This window comes from Ciconia boyciana, chromosome 10 (assembly GCF_034638445.1).
Source record: "Ciconia boyciana chromosome 10, ASM3463844v1, whole genome shotgun sequence".
NCBI lineage: Eukaryota > Metazoa > Chordata > Aves > Ciconiiformes > Ciconiidae > Ciconia > Ciconia boyciana.
The window spans coordinates 31,900,217-31,923,422 of record NC_132943.1 but is presented as its reverse complement, the minus strand read 5'-3'; the positions used below and the strand labels follow the sequence as shown (position 1 = coordinate 31,923,422).

General features: G+C 39.1%; 1 protein-coding gene and 1 long non-coding RNA gene across 2 annotated transcripts; one reads left to right on the top strand and one right to left on the bottom strand.

Moving 5' to 3' along the window:
- Positions 1-1,351: 1,351 nt before the first annotated feature.
- LOC140657707 (uncharacterized) lies at positions 1,352-18,688 on the bottom strand. The gene is made up of 3 exons (XR_012044438.1): positions 18,510-18,688; positions 16,281-16,322; positions 1,352-1,481 (listed from the first exon to the last, which is right to left on the bottom strand). It is a non-coding gene; the product is annotated as an uncharacterized lncRNA (long non-coding RNA).
- C10H2orf69 (chromosome 10 C2orf69 homolog) lies at positions 17,863-23,202 on the top strand. The gene is made up of 2 exons (XM_072875086.1): positions 17,863-18,235; positions 19,683-23,202. The coding sequence occupies exons 1-2, from the start codon at positions 17,927-17,929 to the stop codon at positions 20,520-20,522; spliced, it is 1,149 nt and encodes a 382-aa protein (XP_072731187.1). The 5' UTR covers positions 17,863-17,926; the 3' UTR covers positions 20,523-23,202.
- Positions 23,203-23,206: the final 4 nt, after the last annotated feature.

The following is a 23,206-nucleotide window of genomic DNA, read 5'->3' as shown; positions in this document are numbered from 1 at the left end:
ATAAACTGTAAATAAAGGGTGAAAAACATCTCCAAAAAGCATGTTAGTGCACTGATTGACACTCTTACATCCCACAAAGTAAATTATCAAATGAGTATATTTGAAGTAGGTGTAACATATGAACTCTTATTTTAGATAGCCAGAGGAAAAGATAAATTTCTTACAAATCTGTTATATGAACTCTTCCTGGCCGCCGACCCCAATTCCTAGACATGAAACCAATTATTGTTAGTCAAGGAATTCTATTCATGGCAGGAATAACAAAAATCTCCTTTTAATATATATATTTTTACATTTTGTTAACTTATGATGATGTCCATTTCCTTCTGAAGTATAAGTATCAATAAGAAATGTCGAAGTTTTCTTTCAGATTTAACTTGCCTCTATCTCCTTCACTCCCTTTCTCTTCCTCTCATCCAAAAAAAACCTAAAAAGTCCTAAAGGAGTAAGTTACTTAGAAGAAGAAAGCTCATTGTAGGAAAAATATATACACAATATTTCAGCTCTGTTGACTGCCTCAGTCACTGGTGAGAGCACCATTCTGTAGACTAGTCTGGAGGAAAATGAGGTAAAAAGAGGGACTGGGAGTCAGGATATTTAAATGCTCTTGACTACTGACACACTTTGCTAATATATCTTGAGCAGGTCAGTTAACTTCACTGTGTGAATTTCTAAAAGGATATATTAATTTTATCCATCTTTGAATAATATTTTCATCTTTCATGCCTTCAAAGCCATTCCAAAGAGGACTATGCTCTTATTTGTTACTAAAGCCAAAAGATCATCAGATAGGGGCAGACAAATCCTGATATTCTATGGCAATATGTGACACCGTTCCCTAATTAAACCATTGGAACAAAGCACAGCCATTGACATAGAATGATTCCAGATTCACTCTGTTCATTTGTGCTTCCCCAAACACAGCAAGTTAGGATTATTTAAGTTCATATACTTCACCAATTCAATACAGCAAAATTTTTCTATGCTGAGATTTAAAATACATATGTTTAAGATATATGATTATACATATACACATCTTATAAAATAATATGGAAATTGCTTCCCCTCTTCCAAAATTATCCAGTGCCTTTAACGCACACAATGCACAATACTTACAGTCCTCTGGAGTGATTCCAACTAGTGCCATCCCAGCAGTTCTCTCTCCATGGTCATGGGCCAATTCTTCAAAGCAAGCTGCTGCTGATTGAGTACAGACATGTAAGAAGTATTCTCAAGAACACAGTATTAAATATAGTCAGTCTTCATGCCAAGTCAGTGTATTGTTGTCTTATCTTTAAAGCTTTCCACACCACAAGTTAGTTCAATTTTCACATTGTGAGGAAAAGCGACCATCCACAGACCATCCTTCAAACCACTTGTACTGCTGCCTTGGATAGCACTTGCTATTTCTCTTTGTGTAGCCAAGTCTTGAGTGTCCATAGTCACACTGCATCTCATTACATATGAGCTGGCTCCAATACCTACAATCATTAGAAAAACAGATTTGTCAGAACAAAAATTCTCACTTTTCCTTCTACACATTCTTTCATATTTATAAAAAAAAATTTTAAGATCGAGTTCTAGCTTTTCCAAATCTGTCCTGCTGACATCCTATCTGACTCAGAGAAGAGTTCCTGGACTGATAATACCTCCACTTGTCCCATTAATATTTATCTTAAGTTCAGCTTATCTTCGTTTCTTGAAGTTCATTCTCTCCAAGTGACTTCTTAATCACAGATATCCAATATGTACACACTCATTTTCCTTTTACTTTGTTTGATATTTCTTCTGTTCCTTTATTTCAGTGTGCTAAAAATAAAAGTCTTTTGCATGTACAGAGAAAGGCATTTATTGAAAACAGACAAGATGTATTTCATTCATCCCCTTTTATCCACCCATATCAGCTTCATTGTCCATACTATAAGGTAACACCTAAATAATAATTCATTTTCCAAAGATGGGCCTCTGTCTTCCTGTTGAGTGTTCTGCATGGAAGAGCTAGGAAAAAAATGAGCTGATTTAATAAATACTAAACTTCCTTCCACTACTTAAAAATGGAGCATAAGATATATCTATCCAAATTCCTTTCAGAGGTGAGTAATAATTGGTATATACTTTTCTCCACTCAAGATCAACAATAAATTCATGTATCATTGTGTTTTAGAAAGAATCTCAAACATGGATTCTGTTTTGATCAATCTCCAAAACTTTAAAATGCAATTAATGAGCACTTATCTCTCCAAGTCACTAATGTTTGTTGCTCAAGAAAGATCTTAATGTTCAGTCTGCTGGACTCAACTTCACACTGCAGAAAAAAGCAAGTATTTCTATGGCTTTGGCACAACAGCACATTTAACAAAACTTTCCTAGCTGCAAACAAAATGAAAACATCTTGCTTGTAACACTTTTAGCCAACACTTTAATGAGAGTCTCTAAACTATAATCAAACTTCTAACTGAAAGAATTAATGCTAACTCCCATTTATATGAAAAGGGGGACAAGTCAACCAAATCTAAATCTTCTGCTGTTCACTGCCAGCTCTATCAGATTCATATTCTCAGTTAAATATATTACAAAGTAATTAAAAATAATTTCAACTGTTCACAATACCAAACTAAAACAAAATGCTAGTATGTTAGGAGACCAGATTTTAAAATGAGAAACAAGTGTAAGTGGATTTATATAAACTGAAAAAGAGTACACTGAAGTTTTACTTTGTTCAGTGGTACAATTTGTAAATACTTGGAATCCCAGGTAACAACATTCCTGGTTTACTTGCCACAATTCTATTGACAAAGACCTGGGGCTCTGCATGACACAGTCCTTCTCAGGTTTAGCTGATATTTCTTTTATTCTGAGTAGTGGTTTGATCAGAGTCCTTGCTGGATGTTCTATGAGCACTGCCTGGCACTTAACTCATAATAGGCCCAATTCTATTCTTGTTTCTATAAATGAGATCTGACCAAGCTCCACAACAAGTAGTAGAATTTTCTTAGTGACCTTTCTTATCTTCTTTAACATATAAAGAATTTTTGTTTATAGTTCTTTGCAAAGAATAAATGTCTTTATATGAGTTTACTCATGCTGAAGTTCAGCACCTTCCATACCTTACAAAATGGAAGAAGGAATAATTATGATGCAATTCTAGTGATGGATCAGAGAATGATGAATCACAATAATAGCTTTCAACAACTGATCAGCAATCCAAAGCCTGAATGACCTATAAAGGTTTTTCAAGTTTTAAAGCTTATCACTAGAAATGTGCCTAGAAATGCCAAGAGGACAGTCCTATTGTGACAGACAGAAACTCAATCCATGCTCCAAAGAGCTGACAAACCACTCATGATTTGTCTATTCAGAAACAGGAACACAAGAAGTTACAGTGCAGGTCACAGTAATGAAGACAGGACTCCATAATTCTGATCTCTGCTCAATCATACTGAATCCCATAAATAAAACCCAAAAAACTGTTTGCAAACAGTCTGCAAATAAATCAACTAATTTTGGTTAAGCATTCAATACAAAAGTCTCTCCCAGTATTTTTCTTATGGATAAAGGAATCATATAAAGCTTCAAGTTTCCCTGGCAATTCTACCATTTAAAAACGACAAGCAAAAAATGGGACAAAAACTCCACCAATGCAAAGCATACAGCTGGTGATCCTGATAGTTAAAGAGCTACAGTTAACTGATAGTGATGTAAACTCCTTATGCCAGATTGTTTAAGCACAGAAGAAAGCACAAATACACATAATTAAGATCTGATGTTTGCTTTTTCCTCCAAACACAAATGCAGTATTTGTGTTTGAGCACTGGCAGTAACAACTGTGAACTATGCTATTAATGTCTGATTAAAAATGCTTGCGGCAGGATCCTGTCTGGAAGAGCAAAAATAAAAATGTATTCAGACAAAACAACAGTGAAAAGTACATTAAGAAAATTAAAAGCAGGGATTACAGAAGAAAACCATGTATTCTTCTCTCAGAAAGTTATTCACATATATAACTTTTCTTAAAATGGATCCAAACACTGCCATTCTCAATAAAATCTAAGTTTCTGAGAGGATATATTTTTAAAGTATATGCAAACCTTTGTTTTATTTAAAGTGAGAAAGATGGCTCACACCAAACTGACATCAGGCATCCATTTACTAGACAGTCTCCTAAACTGATCTCTGGATCTAAGTCAACATCTGGATGTGCATCCTTTCACCGACTATCCATGGAATTTAACTGCCTATTATAAGTGGCTAAAGTAGGACAATATGAATTTGTTTCCTTGCCTGTTCCTCTTGAGATATTCTGTAGCGTTTGCTAACGCTATGTAAAACCAGTCCTACCAATTAGTTTTTTTTTTTTTTGAGATACACACACATAGAAACATTCTGGTGATTATTGCTCTGAATTTTTAAGCACATGCAAGACTGAACACAGCCAAAACAGAGGTTTTGGGAAACTCATATCCAGGTAGGCAGAAAATAACCATCCTCTCATCTTCTTGCTGTGTGGGGGATTCTGGCAGCCACTTCTGGCAAAGCATCCTGCCAAAACTTGTCTATTCATATTGCTGTCAGTCACATTGCTTCCACTGTTAGATTTAACAAAAACAAAACTTCACAAGATGGCACCAAATTCCTGTTGAAAAGCAGCTGCTCTGTTGTATCTGTAATCAATTCAGGGTTGGTTGGGTTGGTTTTTGTTGTTGTTGTTGTTCAGTTTTGTTTTTTTCTTTCAGAAAAACACAAACAGGCAAGACTATACCAGCTAGAGACACTTGTGAATGTCACCAGCTATTCTGAAGATGGACTTTGATCCCAAATGCAGCTGAGTGAAGTCTGGATATGGAACTCCAAACAGAACAAAACAGCATCCTGAACATCATTACAAACCCTTAGGAAACTTTTGTATCACAGGTAGATTTAGTTTCAGGTCAACGTGGACTGCAATATGTTTCTTTGACTCAGGTTTCACATGTGTTTGCTTGAGATTAGAGAATCACAGAATGGCTAAGGTTGGAAGGGGCCTCCAGAGACATCTAGGCCAACCCACCTGCTCAAAGTAGGGTCAGCTTGGGCAGGTTGCCCAGGACCATGTCTAGTTGGACTTCTGAATATCTCCAAGTATGGAGACTCTACAACCTCTCTAGGCAACCTGTTCCAGTGTTCCATCACCCTCACAGGAAATAAGTTTTTCCTTATATTTAAACATAGCTTCCTGTACTTCAGTCTGTGTCTATTGCCTTTTGTCCTGTCACTGGACACTGCTGAGAAAAGTCTGGCTTTATCATCTTCAGTCACTTCATCAGGTGTTTATACACATTGATAACATCCCCCTGAGCTTTCTCTTTTCTAGGCTAAACAGTCCCAGCTCTCTCAACCTCTGTATGACAGACATTCCTGTCTCAGTCACATTGCCAACTTTTCATTGGACTTGCTCCAGTATGTCCATGTCCCATGTAGTGGAAAGCACAGAACTGGACTCAGCACTGCAGATGTGGCATCACCAGTGCTGAGTAGAAGGGAAAGGACCACCTCCCTCAACCTGCTGTCAGCACTTTTCCTAGCACAGCCGAAGGCATCACTGGCCTTTGCCATGAGGATGCACTGCTGGCTCATGGTCAGCTTGGTGTCCACCAGGACGCACAGTGCCTTTTTTGCAAAGCAGCTTTCCAGCTGGCCAGCCTCCTCTTCCACAGGTGCAAGACTTTATATACCCCTTTTTTGAAGTAAAATAAACCACAGTGGTTTCAAGTGAGTTGCATCTGGAGAATTTTCTTTCCTCCCTGCCCCTTTTCCTCTCACCTCTTCCTTCCCTCCCCCCCAACATGTATTTGTTTTCAAAACACTAAAATTCAAAGCAAAGCTTGGGAGACAAACCAAAAGCTACTAGGTTTTACAGAATTTTAGCTTAAGTCCTAGAGCAGAATGACTGTCACAGGTGTTTTCAACCTCACTGCAGGTGCACAGACCTCTTTCCCAAAAGCCATTCTAGAAACCAGAATTGTGGAAAGTTTTCTTCACATTAACTTTCAGTGTCATCATACAGGTTTGCATTTGATAAAGTGGCCCAAGTTTCTATTCCATGCTTACATTTGCTCACAAGTTGCATGTATCCTGAACCAATGAAAGACCAATGAAATCAGGTTCTCAGTAGTGGCAGTGTCAGAATCCCCGATGCTCTGGAAATTCATTGGCAAATTTCACACTACTCTTCAATTTCGTTTTACTGCAGTGCTAGGTCCCAATTAAAACTCAAAATCCGATTAGTTTGGACATTTTTGTGCATTTTTTGATGATCAAAGAGTATTCCAAATAAGAGCTTTAGAGTATTCAGGCATTTTTTCATTTATATTATTTAGTAAAATTCAGCAATAATGACTAAAGGATTCTTATCAGTCCACTCATAAGTGACATGACATTGTAAGAGGTCAAGAGTCAGAAAGTAGAGATCACCTTTTTTTTAATGGGTTGTGGAAAATTCAGAGAGGGGAAGACACTGACTAAAAATCCTGTATCTGCTGATAAATAATATTATATGCAATACAGACAATTATAATAGCTATCACATAAAACAGACCTATCCTACGGAATCCACTGCAGCATTAAACTTTACTGATAGAACTTCAATCAGAGCGAAGCTGTAACTCAAGCTTATAACAGGACCTTCTAAAAGGACTATTCTGTCATCTTTGCTCATCGTTTACTTTCATTTATAACATTCTGGAATCCTAAACATGAAACCTATTAGAGGACAAAAGTTCATAAAAAGTGATATAGCCTGATGTCTTATTGTCCTGTGAATACAGCCTATATGAATTTGCTTGTCATTTCCTTAGTTATTCAATTTCATGAAAAGTTTACTTGTGTTTGTTATGAAAGAAAATTGTCTTCCTTCAGGTTCCTTTGCAAATACTAGACCTGAAGTGTTAAAACACATCCGTTTAACAGACATTCATTGAATACTTCAGATCTGGAAATGAGGAACACTACTGATTTTAACTTGTTTGTCCTTTATCTAAAGTTCCAACGACAGTTAATTAAATCTGTTCCAGACAAAAGTTTGCTTTTGGTTACATTTTAATCTAAAAAAGAACCTTCTGTATGATTTCTAAGTAGTGTGCCTTGTTACTCTATTTGGGAGAAGGCACATCTGTATTTTCCATAAAGTATTCAGGATGAAATTATGAATTAGCAGACTCGCATAGAAATTTAAAATTTAAAAAACCCCAACAGCGATGGTTTAGCCAAAATTCTCTGCATATTTGTGCATGACCATGGGGAAAATAACTTAAATGCTTAGAGAAGCTTCTCTCTCAATGTTTTCTTCTCAGGAGCTGCTAGCTGAGAAAATAATCATAAATGCCAGTTTTGAACAAGAATTTTCAATTCTAAGCAGATTTACTTGTAAAGCAGGGAGTGACGCCTGCTGCTCATATGAAACATATGGAAGATTCTGTTCCTTTTCCATAATGGCTCAACAGCTATTAAATAAGCTATTTCTCATAACTCAGACCATGTATTCGCCTCACCTTCCTCCTAGAAACCAAGACTTTTTAAGTCTCTCTCCTGTACTTTTTAATGGCTGTCAGCATAATCTGCTTAGATTTTACTACAAAGTCAAATTGTTTTATTTAATTATGAAGACCAATGGACCTCATCACTTTCTCTCACTGTCTGAATAACAATCTTACAAAAGGAATTAGAAGTCTTTCAGCAAGCACGCTAAAAAGCCTCACTGAACTCAGTGGGAGTTACTCCATAGACTAACTGACTTCACATTAGGCTGAGAGTGAACATTGCTGACTACACTGAACGCATGGAATAAAGTGTTGCAGTTCCTAACTCTTGGACCTTATCATAGGGAAGACAGAACTGCCACATCAGGTTAAAGTGCCAGTAAATTGAAATCCTTCCTTAAAAAACATCTTTCTTTGAATGAGACTTCATTTGCCAGCCTGCCCAAGAAACACACTAGTTCCTAGGACAAAGTCAGATGCTCAGCTACATCAGAAGAAAGAGGGGAATAGGAAAACCAAAGAAAAATGGATCAAAGAAAGGGGAAGGAAGAAAAAGGATAAAAGACATAATTCAATTTCTTTTTTTTACAGAAAACAACTTTTAGATTTAACTGTATAAGCCTAATTAAGCAAAAATATATCAGATCAGTAAAATGTCAGAATCTCAATGTCAAAATGATACATCATTCCACTGATGCTTCAACACTGTTTCAGTAACCGAGTCTAAGTTTTAGCAGACACCAGTGTCTTACCTCAGAGTTTTCTTGGTGGAGGACTGAGGACTAAAGACTCTCAACAAAGATGCTAGAAATAATATCTGACTTTAGCAAAAGTGATTTTAACTCATTTGAAACTACTGCTTTGCAAAATGGTGCTCTTAGCTTTGGATATTTGGGTAATGACTTCAGTGACTTTGTTTGAAGGAAAGGTCTAGTGCTCCACAAAAGAGGAATTATAATTCCAACATAAGAGTGAGATAATGCAAAGTTTGTGAAGAAAGGGGAAAGAAGCATTTTAAGTCAAGACAAGGGATTCCACATGAATCCACATTTGGAAAACACATCAGTAACTTGATTTTTTTTCCTCCAACCTGGTCTCAGACAAGAAGTTTTAAAGAGATTTACAAGGTCGTCTTCTTTTAAGGAAGCCTGTAATATACTAAGAAATTTACTCAAAAAATTTTGGAGGGAAATAAAACCTTTTCAGAACACAATTAACATTTTATACTGCTAGTTTTGGTATTGAACAAAACTCAGTAACAGTTTATTTTATTCAGGCACTGAATGTTAGAATGTTAATATTTGATGGTTCTTGACATTCATGTACTGCTTTATTATCAATATCCCATGTTTGTGCATGTCAAATATCAAAACAATGCCTTTTAAAGGAAAAAAGGCCAGTCTTATTTGTCTGTCAAACAGAAGAATTTAAAAAGCAACTTTGAGTTGGTACAACAAAAACACGTATGTGAACTGCAAATCTCAAGTACTTCAAGAAGAAATGAATAGTCAGGGCAAAAGTTTTATACTGCCACCATAATAAAAGCATTCTCCATGAGGAGAAACCTTAATTCTGCTGATTGGCTTTGTGCCATTTTAATATTTGACCCAATTAAAAAATCGTATACATCTGAGAACATTTATGCCACCATTCTGCATGTGTCTATTTTAATGTAAGAAAAAAGTTCTGTTTCTTTTTGAATAGAACTGTTTTGATGTTGACACTGTAAAGACTGCAGTAAAATATCAGTCTATTGAATATTTAAGTAAATAATGCCTACATAACATTAAAACTATTTTTTAAAAATTTCTATAGCTTTATGAAAATATCACTCAGACAACCCTACTAAGACGCAACCATTCTTATACTTACAGTTATTTCCATTATCTAAGTAAAATTCTTGGTGGATTAATATCACTTGATATAGCAGTGTCTTTTTAGTAGCTGACTGTCTTTTCACCTCACTGGCAGTATTCAAACCCTACATATGAATTAGATAGCTACCTTCCGCTGGTAGATGTGCAAATCTCACCATTCATGCAAACATCCTCCATCAAGTTTAATGTTATCATTAAGTAGTATCCACTTTGATTAAAAACCATGTGTTTAACACTTTTTACAAAATTATCATAGGAGGGACTCCTAACTCCCGATTTATTCAGTAAATCTCTAGTCAGGTCTGCAAATCCATGGACAATGTCAAAGGCATCCAAGAATGATAAGAAAAAAGTAAACCTATCATCAGGAAGTCTGAATTCACTACTGGTACTTGCAATAGCAAAGCTCTGCAAATGGAGAAAGCAAAAACCAGTGGCAAATACACCAGACAAGTGGCAAATAAGCCCCATCTTTCTAGTCAGACAGAAGTTTCTTTTGGGACAAGGGTTAAAAGGGATTTAGGAACATAAAGAGATCTTCTTACCTAACATATCAACAGGAATTGCTTTGATTAAAACAGACTGTTATAGGCATAATCTGGAGATATATTTAGCATTGCTACTTGACTACATTTCTGCCCTAGGGGAAGATAAAAATTCAAGATTTCACGTATGCAGCAAAAAGCAAAAACCTCAATTCTCCATATCACACAAGCGTACATATAACTTTCTGCCTGCACTTAAAGACAAGTCCTTTGATAAAGCTAACAGAAGCATGTGCTTAAATAGTTTGATAATGATTTAAGTTATGAGAGATATGCAAACATGCATATCTATATCTATATCATTACAGTATCTATATTACATGTACTCAAATCTTCCAAGTCTATTTGCAAATAAAAGGGATATTCCTTATCCAAGTTATGCACTGACTGCAACAGGATTATTTGCATTAAGAGGAATGAAGAATTGCCTTTAGAGGCCTGGTACTGCACATTCACAAATGTTGCCTGTTGCATACTTTCCACTGTCATTAACTATTGGAGAATTTTACTGGAAGCTGAAGAATCTGTATCCACTGGAAGTCACACAGCTGAATCTGTCCCTTGTTTCATATAACCATATTCCACTTGAATAATACCTTTTTAGATCAGCATCCCATAAACAAATGAACTAGCACAAAGTCCTGAGCTTTTGCAGTGTTCCACCTAAGCAAATATTGTTCTCTGACAAATAACTAATTTCAAGTTGAGGACCTATTTCCTTCCTATTTGTGTAATGTACCATGCAAGCAGTGGCTCAAACCACTTTTGGAAAAAAAAAAACTACAGTAGAGGATGTGGTATAAATTCCTGAAACCCATGGTGCAAAGATACTGAGGCCAAATTCTGACCTCATTTTTGTGCATGCAGCAATCAAAGTTAATAAATGGGATGGCAGAAGTTAGTCTCATGTTGAATACATTGCAGTACCCATGCACAAAGCCAGAATATTATAAGAAAAAGAATGAGAGAGAAGGGAAATTGCGATACAAGCACTCACAAGCCAAAATTTCTTAATTTCACTGCCTGACAAACCTCAGAATGCAGAAATGGTTACGGGGCTGAGCTTTGGTCCATTTTTTTAAGCAAGAAAATCCCCTTCTATTCCACTTCCTGGGCCACTGTGTGTTCTTTTAAATCCCAAATAGATTTCACAATTTATATTGATTTATACCAGACAGTGTAGAGCTTCCTTAAACCACAAGTTTTTCTTGTATACTTAAACTGCAAAGCACAGAAACTTTGCTTGTCATTTAACTATGTTCCATGAACAGCAGAACTACCAAAGCTTTTTTATGGACTCATGTTCTTTGTTCTTAACTTTTCTGTTAAAGTAATTCCAGCCCTTCCTACCCACTATATCCTCTGTGAACCGGACCAGGACAGAGACAGCACATGCCAGCTCCAGCATGCAGAGCCAACACATACTGAATTTTCAGCCTATTGCTTTCAAACACGCTGTACAAAGGCTGAATTCTCCCCAACTTTCCTTCAGTAGGGGCATTCGTTTGAGTCATCCTCATCTATTCATTCAGCAGTTTTCCCAGTACTCCCAGATTATTTCCTCTGCAACTCCTACTCCTCATTTAAAGTGGCCAATAGGGACATTGGAAAGGACTGACAGGTAGACATACTGCATGATTAAACAAAACCAATTTCCACATAAAAACAGCATAAGAGAAAAAGGTGTTTTTCTCAGCACAAGAGAAAAAGGTGTTTTTAAAACCTTTAAAAAGGTTTTAAACAGTAGCAGTAGTTCTTAATTCTTTATACACCCTTATTTTTTCAGCAAGGAAAAAAAACAGAAATGAGATCACATATCCTGTTATTTTAGTAGCTTCTCCACACAGCTGACAGAAAAAGAACATGGATTTATTTTTCATGCTGAAAAGCTTTTATCCTCACTTTCATACAACTCAGTAAATTGCCGAGAGAGTAATTTATTCCACCCTATGCTCTCCTGAATATCCATACACACACAAAAGATGGATGTTGGCAGGCAGAGCTGTCAGTAGGAATTTCAGCAGAAGTAAATTGTTTAGTACTTATAATGGAGCATAATAGCTGTAATTTCATTTGAACTGTTGCCACTAATAAGCTAATAAAACTGTGAGTCAAGACCTAGCCATTCATCACTGTGTAGCCGCTGGGAAATTCTCTGTGCACACTTCACCACAGAGACAGGTAACTCAATCCTTTAAGTGTTAGTATACCTGAAAGAATGATGAGCCAGACCTGGCACATTCTCTCAATAGTGAAAGACACAGCTGCAGATCAACTGCAAAGGAGTTTCCTATCAGTATTTAACAGGTGTTTTCACAGCTATTCCAATCCTCTGCCAAAATGCAAACTAGCAATTTGAATGCATATGCAGCTGAAAAATGTTTAAAAGGAAATTCACATATAAAATATAATACACAGATATGCAAATATGTATATATGGACATGGCACATTAGTTGGGCAGGAAGCATGTTTTTCTGAAGATCTCTGAAGTACCATGAAATATTACAGCTGCTACATATGAACAGATAGAAATTCATATATATTAGATACTTGGCTAAAGATATTATTGTCACATCACCAGATAGTTGTTCACCTAGAATTTTGGTGGAGTATCTATCAAAATGCTTTAATTTAAACGGTATGATTAAAACAAAGTACAACATATTTTCTTGGTCTGAGAAAATACATACAACCAGAATTATATTACATTGTGTTGTTTGCATATGCTCTGAATGAAAGCACAGGATTAGTATACAAGCTATAAAGGCAATAAAACATAGCCAGTTCCAGAAAAACTGCTTTGACTGTAATAAAGATTACTTTTGCAGCGGTACCCTTTCTACTTAGAAACTGCAGATATAGTTGCCTCTGATAGGTGAAACTAATTAACCACTCCACAGGCAGCCACAGAGGTCTGTATGGGAGCTCAGAGAGACTGAAAAGGTGAATAAGCCATTAGTTTTCTCCACAGGAATTAATTTTGATATGCATGTCTTTCATCACTGCTAATCAACCACGATACACATCCTTTCTGCCAAACTCCCTGAGATATATGGGTAGACGTCTGCAGAGTCATGAAAAAACACTATGCACTTTACCTCCCTGCCCAACCCATAGCAGGCAGCAAAAGTGAGCAGTGAACTGCACAGTGCAGGCACATACAACAGGCTAGCAACTCAGTGGTTGGCTCATGACTGCTTCAGTATATGAAAACAGCGAGGGCTGCTGTAGTGAAAGACCACCAGATGCGGTAAGAAAAAGAGAATGTAAAAAGAAAAGGTCTTTCCTTCTACAATGATAGAGAGCATAGCAAGCAAAAACTTGCAAAGAATAAGAAAATAGAATAATGAAGGAATGAGGCATCACAGAGAACAGGACAAACGTGAAGGCTGACAAAGGCCCTCACAATGCAGTATTTCATGCCTACATTGCGTGATATTTGTAAGGATTGATTCACTCAAGTTTATTGAACCTGCTTACATATTGCAATAGCCACATGACAAAGATTAGAAGCAAACTCGGAGCAATCACTCTACCATTAAAACTTATACTATGCTGTGGAAGATTTCTTGTATGTTCTTGAAAATAGGAATAGGTTGGTGCTTTCTATTTTAAGTGGGAACAACATGTTATGGATACCATTATTTCCCATAACCAAAAGAGAACCCATTTTATTATTTTGGTAATTGTGCATATCTGAATTTTGGCTAAGATACAGACTAATTTTCATGCTCTCCCATCTAGCATTTGGGATTAAGATGAAAGCCTGTATACCACCTTATATATTAGCTTTAATTATCTGTTAACAGTTGCATCATGAACATACTGTATAAGAATTTCTGGGCAGAAGTACCAGCATCGCCTTTGGTTACCATAAATAACTGTCACTAGAATGTTAATAACATCTGTAAACCCTTCTGGACAAACTAATCTCTCATCTGGAGAAACCAGAAGAGGGCATATAGGCAACAAGAGGATAAGAGCACAGATTTTTTCATGCTACTGATAGTAATTATTCACATTTCTCATAAATAATTACTAAAATGGAAACTCCCATTCTCCTAGCCACTTCTTTTAGATGGATCCTTGCTAGTTCAGATATCATTAATCATAACAGAGGCCTGCCTGTATAAGCAAACCTTCCTAATAAAGGTCCAAGTAACTAGACTTTCAGAGCACAGACATGATATTGTTTCTATACTTTTGTGGGCAATTTTTAAAAAATATCTGCTTCATATGAGAAAAGCAGACCACTTGTGTTTTTTCTTATGCTTACACATTTAGCAGGTCTTACCTAGTATTTCCTTAGCACAGTACCTAATAGGGAAGAGAAGCAACAAGGTTTCATTAGCCCTTCTAATTAAAAGTTTTAGTGTCAGCATGGACCAGAACTGCTCACAATTGGCCTTAGGAAAATCTGTCTGCACGAACTAAAATAAACAGTTGTATGGAGGGAGCTAGGATTTCTTCCTTAATAATTTTCCTTCATTAGCAGAGGCATTGTGAAAGTTTCCACTAAGATTTTAGCCTTAGGGCATGCTCACAGAGAAAAATCTAGAAAACCTTCCACAACTATACCCCAAAAACTCAAACCAGAAGGAGAATAAGGATTTGCTTGGGGAGATTCCAAAGTGAACACCTGAATATTTCTAGCTGGCCCCAGGCACAATAAGTTGCACTCCCAACAAATGCAGGTGCCTCACAAGACTTTTAGGAACCTTGACCCTAACTTTTTTCCTAAATGAATCTTCCTTCCATACAGAGCCACACTAACTCCAGCGCAGCCCCACTTTCCTGCAGACAATGCCACATGATAGCCTGTGCGGAAGCAAGGGTGAAATAGGGTCCCACACTTGCAAGCATTTACTTGATGTCTTTAGTATCTAACTTTACTACTGCTCCTCCAGACAGTCAAGCTAAGCATCTTTCTGATTATGTGACAGACAGATTTGGACTTTCATAGTTTGATTTCTAATACATACAGGTGGCATGTTAAATAGCTCAATTAAATATTTTCAGAAAATCAAACTACTGGTTTATGTGCCTAACTTTAGGAGCTAATTCATGCATCTGTTTTTACCTTTTTTCAAACATAGCCTGAAATTTCATCAGAAAGTGCTTCAAGTTCTTATACCTGACTTATTCTGTGGCTCTTCAAAGTGGGTATTTGGAGTCTGTTATCCTGGTGGCTGTGTGAAAAGATTAAACATTGAGACTTCCTAGATGATATAGGCCACAGGAAAATGATAAATATGCAATGTAAGTGATAAATATACAGGACACAACATGCAATGTGCCCTTGTGGCAAAGAAGGCCAAGAGCGTCCTGGGCTGTGTTAGAAAAAGCTTCACCAGCAGCTCAAGGGAGGTGGTGCTTCCCCTCTACTCAGATGTAGCATCACCAGTGCTGCAGTGCCATGTCCAGTTCTGCACTTTCCAGTACAAGAGATATATGGCCATACTGGAGCAAGCCCAGTGAAAAGCTGGCAACATGATTAAGTGGCAGGAGTATCTGTTATACAAGGAGAGGTTGAAAGCTGGTACTGTTTAGTCCAGATAAGAGAAAGCTCAGGGAGATGTTATCAATGTGTATAAACACCTGATGAGGTGAGTAAAGACAACAGAGCCAGACTCTGCTCAGTGGTGTCCGGTGACAGGACATGAAGCAATGGGCACAAGCTGAAATACAGGAAAGTGTTTAACCATCAACAAAACACCTTTCTTCCTGTGAAGGTGGTCAAGTACTGGACCAGGATATTCAAAAGCCCAGCTAGACATGGTCCTGAGCAACCTGCTCTAGCTGACCCTGTTTTGAGCAGATGGGTTGGTCTAGGCCATCTCCAGCCTCGGCCACTCCATGGTTCTACATTGCATAGAGCTTTAAACTCCTAGGAGCACAGGCAGGAATTCACAGAGGAATTCCAGTTCCAAAGATAGACTTTGGAACTGACCACTAGCTCTGCTGTAAAGGCATTAGAAAAACTGCCCATATTAATCAGCTGCCAAACAAAAGAAAGCATTGCTGAAATGCACCTCTAATATCAGGCTCCCAGGACATGAAAGCGATTATAATCAGACAGATGTTCTGATACAGATTTTTAAAACCACACTGCACAGCACCATCTTCTGGTGAGCAAAAAGTTGGATTTTTTTTTTTCAGGCTTTGAGAAAAAAGCTCTAACCATATCAAAGATAATTTTCATACAAGAAATTGTAACGTTAAGTTTAAAAATAAGCAATTTAAAATAAACAACATCCATAAAACACAGAAGTAAAAAAATTTTTATTAACCCAATATCCCTAGAAACACACAAAGTGAAAAAATATTCTTTAAAATGTCTTACCCTCTTCATCAAGAGGACCAGGCATCAACCTTGTTCTGATTTCTGCAAGTAAATAAAAATACATATTGCTCATATAATAAACAATGAAATCTCAAAGTATACATCACAACACAATGTTCTTCTGAGCGTCTATGTGAACCACAATGACAAGGTCTGCTTTCTGGAAAAGCCTTCGGATGAGCTTTAGAATATGGGAAGTAAGAACTGTTGAGCTTGCTCTAGCATGAGCCCAAAGACATACCCATGAAAAATACAAGTCTACCGAGTAGACCATGAACACACCATTACTCAAACTGAATCTCTATGAGTAGGCTGCACAAAAACATGCAGGCCAGAATTTGTACTCAGGAAATAAGCCACTTTAAAGTACTCTGCTTGTTACTAGCTTGCTACACTGACAAATAACTTTAGTATCACCATACTTCCTTTTCATTTGTTGAATTTTCCAACAAGAAGATAACCAGTCAATAGTTTGATGCATGTTACTTCATTATGCAATCGCTCTTCAATTAACTCTGCTGTCTTGCACAACTGACTCAATTAGTAAGGGTCAGACTTGGTATCTGGCAGTTTCCCAGGTTTGCACACAAGCATTTTTAGCTAGACTATGAAAATAGAACAAAGGAACAAATACATGAAATAGGAAAATTCTAGACAAACCAACCAGGAATGCTTAGGAATAAAGGAAAGGCTCTGTTTCCTTGCTTTGCTTGCCATGTAAAATGCGAAGTTTCTCACAATAGTACACATGAAAGCTTTTCCTCCAATGTAGTAGCGCTAGTATAACCAAAGTAAAGTAAGCATACGTAGCTGCTTTTTTAAAAAATACAGCCAATACCCTTAGGAAATAACTGAATCCACATGCCTCTTTGTTTTGAAATTAACTGCTCTACGTGGAGTGTAAGCTACCCCAGCACTGTACCTGTGCTACAGCAACACACGCTGGGGTTTTACTGCACTGCAGGAGGCCTTCTACAGTCACACTACCAAATTCAGAAGTACCTACTGGCCTGCCTTTCCTCAGGATTTATCAGCCCAGCACCATTTCCAAACTAAGGCAGCGCATACAGAACACCAGCTGGGTACTGCCAGCTCAACTTTGTTTTAGCAAGGGTAGGGTGAGGCCGAGGGGCCGGCAGCTGCGCGGGCTCACCTAGGGCACCACACGGCCTGAGGAGAGAAGGGCCTGGCGGCACCCGGGAACAAGCGGGCACCTGAGCCCAGCTGACGGAGCGCTGGTACCCAAACCCGGAGAGGGCACCAGGAGGCTCTGGGAAGCGCCCGGAGGGCCCAGCGCCCCGGTGGCCGCGGGGCACCTTGAGGGCGAGCGCTGCCGCCCGCGCGACGGCGGCCGAGCGGCGCCGCGCTTCCCGCCACCCTCATTTTAAAGGCTTCGGCGACGTCATCGCTGAAGGGGGCAGCCGCCAGACTCGCGCTGCCCCGCCCCCAGCGCTCGGCCGCGGCCTCGCAGCGCGCACGTGCGGCGCCCCCTGCCGGGTCTCCGGAGGGGGCCGCGGGCGGCGCCGATAGGCGGAGGCTGGGGGGGCGGGGCGGGGGCGGCGCGCAGGCGCAGGCGCGGTGCGTGGCCGGGCCGCGGGCGGGTGGCCGGCGGGGGGCGGCCGCCGCGGCGCGGGGCCGGCGCTCCCATGAGCAGGCGCTGCCCGCCGGCCGCCGCCTCGCTGCTGCGGGGGCTCGTCGGCCCCGCTGCCCTCTGCCTGGGCAGGAGCATGAGCCTCTGCGGGGCGCCGGCCGCCTGCGCCGCGGGGCCTGCGGGAGGCGGCGGCGGCGGCGCGGGCTTCTCCTCAGCGCGGCTGAGCCCGCCGTGGCTGCGGCTGCCTGAGGTGCCGGGCGCGGAGCCGCACCGGGCCAACGAGCTGCTGCTGCTGCTGCCGCCGGCCCAGCGCGGCCCGGCCCCGCCGCAGCATCACGTTGTCTACTTCCCGGGGGACGTGCAGGTACGGCGGGGCGGGCTGCGGGCGGCCGAGGGCGATAAGCAATGGCGGGTGGGAGCGGCCCGGGCGGCGGAGGAGGCCGGGGGGGCGGGAGCCGGGAAGCGGCGCTGGAGGGAGCCGCTGACCGCAGGGGCTCTCCGGGGCTGAGGGGTGGCGAGGGGGTGGCGGCCGCAGCTCCTGCGGCGGAAACGGCAGTGCCGGGCTGCGGGGATCCCGCCGCGGCGAGTCGGAGCTCTCCCCTGGGGGAAGCATCTCTTGCGTGCTCTCTGCCCATTACCGTCGGGTAAACGTAGCGGGAATGGGCCGTCCTTGAAGCCTGCAATGGAGCAGCGGTGGAGGGGGAGTCTTCTTCTATAGTGCTGCCCGAGACTGATATTTCTGGCGGTGACGGCAATATCTGAAATCGTATCAGAGAGTCTCAGTGGAGAGAAGACGATGAAAGCCTAAGGTGGCAAGTTTTCCTCGGCAGGCTTAGCACCGCCTCTTGCGGGTGTACAGACAGCCCAGACACCGTCCTGCGGGTCGTTCACAGGCGCTGACGCTTTCTCAGCCTGGCCTGAAGAAGGCACGTGTTGTCCCCGAGTTGACAAGAAATTGGAAAGAGAGACTGTGAAGTGCTGTCCCTAAGCATGTGGTCGACCTCTGTAACATTACATACTCTGGTACTCGGGGTAGTCAGCTGACCTCAAAAGTCATTACTTCTCAAAAGCAGGGGTAGTGTCTTTTTGTTCTGTGCAAAGGCTTTCCTTTTCTGTAAGGTAAAGATGCAGAACTTTGTGGATTTTCATTTTAAGGATTGGAATGGCCTAAGAAAACCTTTTTGATTACCGTTCCTGGGTATGACTTTACTATTCCTTAATAAAATAAACTAATTAGTGTTCTCTGCCAGTATGAATTCAGCGGTGAGGATCATTCATGACTTGGGGGTCAATTTTTTTCCATCTATGCCCCATATGGATGTGAACAAGGGGAATAAAGACCCTGCAGCTGAATGAGAGGGGGTTTTTTTTTTCTATATAAAAAATAGAAAACTTATTATGAAGTTTTAAGTCTATTGTTTTTCTGTCATAAGATAATCAGTATTTCTGCAGATGGAGATAATACATAAAAATTATGTATTCTGTGTCATATTAAGTTGAATAATACTTTAATCTTCTCTTGGAATGAAGTCAACAAAAATTACAAATAGTTCCATGTGTTTATTTTTATTGTATTAATTTTGGGGGTGTTAAAAATGTGTGGTAAAAATATTAAAGTAGAATAAGTAAATATAAATATGCCAGTTTCTTTAATGTGTTTCGTGTTCTGGAAGCCTAGCAAGCGAGTGCCTCTTTAATGCATGTTTCTCTGTTAGTTACGGTCCTTTCTTATGAATATAAGTACACTAGACAGAGCTGAGTATTTTCACAATGTAGTAATGCGTCTTTTCTATTTTTTTTTAATTTTTCAGAACTATCATGACATCATGTCTTGCCACCCAGAAAACTTTCAGTGGGAGCACTGGAGTTTTGAAAATGTTGCTACCGTACTTGCTCACCGGTTCCCTAATAGCTTTATTTGGGTTGTAAAGTGTTCTCGAATGCACCTGCACAAATTCAGTTGTTATGACAACTTTGTGGCGAGCAACATGTTTGGAGCACCAGAGCACAGTACTGACTTTGGAGCTTTCAAGCATCTCCATGCATTGCTAGTTAATGCATTCAGACTCTCTCAGAACATTCTGCTGTCCCAGAAAAGTGTGCATGGTGTCAGCAAGGATGCAAAAATAGCTCCTTGTAAATCACAGCCGCAGTCTGTTCCTACAACGAATGGCTGCTCATCCACAGAAAGAGAGAGAGATTGTGAATGCTCTAATAATTCTGCTATGAACTTCATTATACCGTCTGCTGTAGGTGCAGTGTCATTTACTTTGATTGGCTTCAGTAAAGGTTGTGTGGTTTTGAACCAGCTGCTTTATGAGCTGAAGGAAGCTAAAAAAGACAAGAATACAGATGCCTTCTTAAAAAACATAAAAGCAATTTACTGGTTGGATGGTGGTCACTCGGGAGGAAGCAATACTTGGGTTACTTACCCTGAAGTGCTGAAAGAACTTGCACAGACAGGAATTGAAGTTCATGCCCATGTTACACCATACCAAGTGTTTGACACAATGAGGTCATGGATTGGGAGAGAGCATGAGAAATTTGTACAGATACTTGAAGAATTTGGTGTGGAAATAAATGATCAACTGCATTTTGCTGATGACGTTCCCTCCTTAGATAACCATTTCAGAGTTCATGAAGTATTTTGAGACTGTATGTATCCGAATAGTATATTCATTGTAAAAGCACTTTTGACACGGTAAATGTTGTCATCTAGGTTTACAGCTTTGAGCAGATGCTCCCTGAAGAGAATGCTAAATCAGTCCTGCATTGCTGATAGATACTATACATAAATTTCAGTAGCTTAAAAAGGAGGATTGGGACTCCATACCTACAAAAGATGTTGTCATTTGATTCCTAGAAAAAAGTGTTATGAAGAACTATCCTATACATGTTCTTTTGTTAAATGTGAGCGTTTATTCTCAGTATGTTGGCAAAATTTTTAGTCCTGGATGTCTAACATCATACACTGCCTTTAATGGGAGTTTAAAGTACTCAAGACTTTCGAATGTCTGGATACTTCAATTTAGTGGCTTCCAGGGCTAAAAACTTTGGTCTTTGTCGATAACAGATGTAATGTGATTTTTTTGGCTTAAGGAAAATGATGATTGCTAGAACAGTCTTAGTTATATATTTTGGTGAAAATTGTTTTAATTAGTTAATTAAATCTTCCAGTTTTGTAACACTTCTCCTAATTGAAACAGTGTCACAAATATTTACGTTTGGAATAATAGTGCCAATCCGTTTTTCTTCCTTATGTGCACCTTGCCTTTTCTGTCGCTATAAAGTTTCATTAATTCATTGTGTAGTATCTGCTAGTGAATAGCCATTTCACCTGGGGGCTTGAAAATTTTGACATAGCTATGTTAAGTGACCAAGAATGTTGAGAGTGTGGCTTATTGCTGTTTCAACATACCTTGCTATTGCTTTAACTAACTTCTATAAGGACCAGCCGTAATATCTATATTTTCAAGTCAAGAGGTGTCTTTATCCCTGCCTTGGACTGGTGAGGTTTTTCTTTATAATTGCTGCATTGATGTCGATCTAAATCGAGCCAAAAGTACATAATGTATTACAAGTTGCATAAAAATTTTTAGACTATGTTGACTATAGCTGTTTCAAAATGCTTCAGTTTTTAGAACTATTCTCTCCTTTAAACGTATTGCAGTAGTTGCTTCTAGAGCCACCCAAAAATCTACTTTCAGATTGATATTTCAGCCCAATTTTTCTTACAGAAAAAAACCCCTCTAATTAAATACAAAGCCAGACGAATCAGATACAAAAGATGTAATCTAGTTCAGGCCCCAAACCTGAATGATCTTCAGAAAGAATTACTGAAAGATGGACAAATGAGGGTATTAGTGGAACTTTTCTACTGTTGTAAGTAACTTTTTCCATTTATCTACAAATAAATCTTAGAATCACTCTTAAAGACAACTGCAGCTATTAACAATGAACCATCAGCTTAAAATGGTTTTGGATTTCCTGGAAGTATAGGAATACAAAAGCAAGTTAGCAAAACACTGTGAAGATTACACAAACAAATGTGGTTCAGTTCTGAAAAAAGGCATTTTATTCAACTTTGTTCCTATGTTTGATGGCTTAGGAACATCTTCCCCCTGCTTCTTGCTTCCTGTGATTCTTAGACTGTGGAAGGAAAGTCCTGGGTCATCTTTCTTCTATTGGCATAATTAAAACTTCCAAGGTTCACTGGAGACAGCATTTTCACAACTCTTGCAGAAGTTGTGCACATGTTACTGATCACTGAAGAATGAGAAAAGTGTGTTGAACTCTTAAGAAAATTTTCTTAATACTCAAAATATTAAGGGTAGTAGGATTATGCATACAGTGTTCACCTTACAATGTGAAAGTGAACTCTATTGCTAATAATAATTAGAGTAATGTACCTAGTTGATGAAAAGGGGAAATAATCTATTTTAATTGATGGAGAAAACTGCAACATGCAAAATAATTCTAACATTTTATAAAACAATCTGAAATCTGGTTCCATCGGCTTTTTTTTTAAACTCTTTCTTGGAGACTTTGTTCAACCCTATTTATTGATTACCTTCTTAACGGGCTTATAAGAACTTGTTTATGTGTTCCAAGGAAGGCTATTTGACTTTTTTGGTCCTTTTGATAACACTTGCACCATATGCGAGGAATTTTTTCTGTAAAGGAAATATGGGTCACCTAACAAAGTGGTTTTGATAGAAAGCCTACAAATTGCTTGAAATATCTTTGATTATCCACTTATAAAATTTTAAAAAATAAACCACAAAAACCTCAAAACGCCCCACTGATCTTGCTCCCTCTCATTTCAGTTTCAAACTGACTAGGCTAACGAGTATGCTAAAACTTGCCCTATCCAATAACAGTGCAGATCACAGACCAATTTCTAAACAATTCTGTGCCAGCCAAAACAGCAGGAGTAGGTTGTTGCAAGCTTTTGGAAACAGTTAGTAAAATATTGACATTGTCTTCAGAAGTTTCTGGATGGCTGTCCTATGAAAATAAGATTAACCTGTTTGATGGAGGCTGCTTACAATAACTGTTAAATAAAATAGGCTCAAGTGTTGCTGTATTAATTTGAAGAATAAGCACTTTGTTGTAAAACTAATCTTGTTTGGAGACTTGATGTTGTGGAGGGAAAACTGGTTGTTTTTCATTCTCTAAACAGTTGTAGTACTCTGTTGGAATGTGCCTCTGTCATTCACTACAATGCATGCTAAAAATAAATTTTGCAAACAATGTAGAAAATAAACTATGTCTAATGGGTGAAACCACTTTGATGTGAATGTAAAACCATTAAACAAGGAATGTGTGGTTAAGT

Bases quoted from the DNA above. Each gene is read 5' to 3' on its own strand.
- C10H2orf69 (XM_072875086.1), top strand. From the start codon at position 17,927: ATGAGCAGGCGCTGCCCGCCGGCCGCCGCCTCGCTGCTGCGGGGGCTC. The intron at 18,236-19,682 runs GTACGGCGGGGC...TTAATTTTTCAG, and splicing joins ACTTCCCGGGGGACGTGCAG to AACTATCATGACATCATGTC.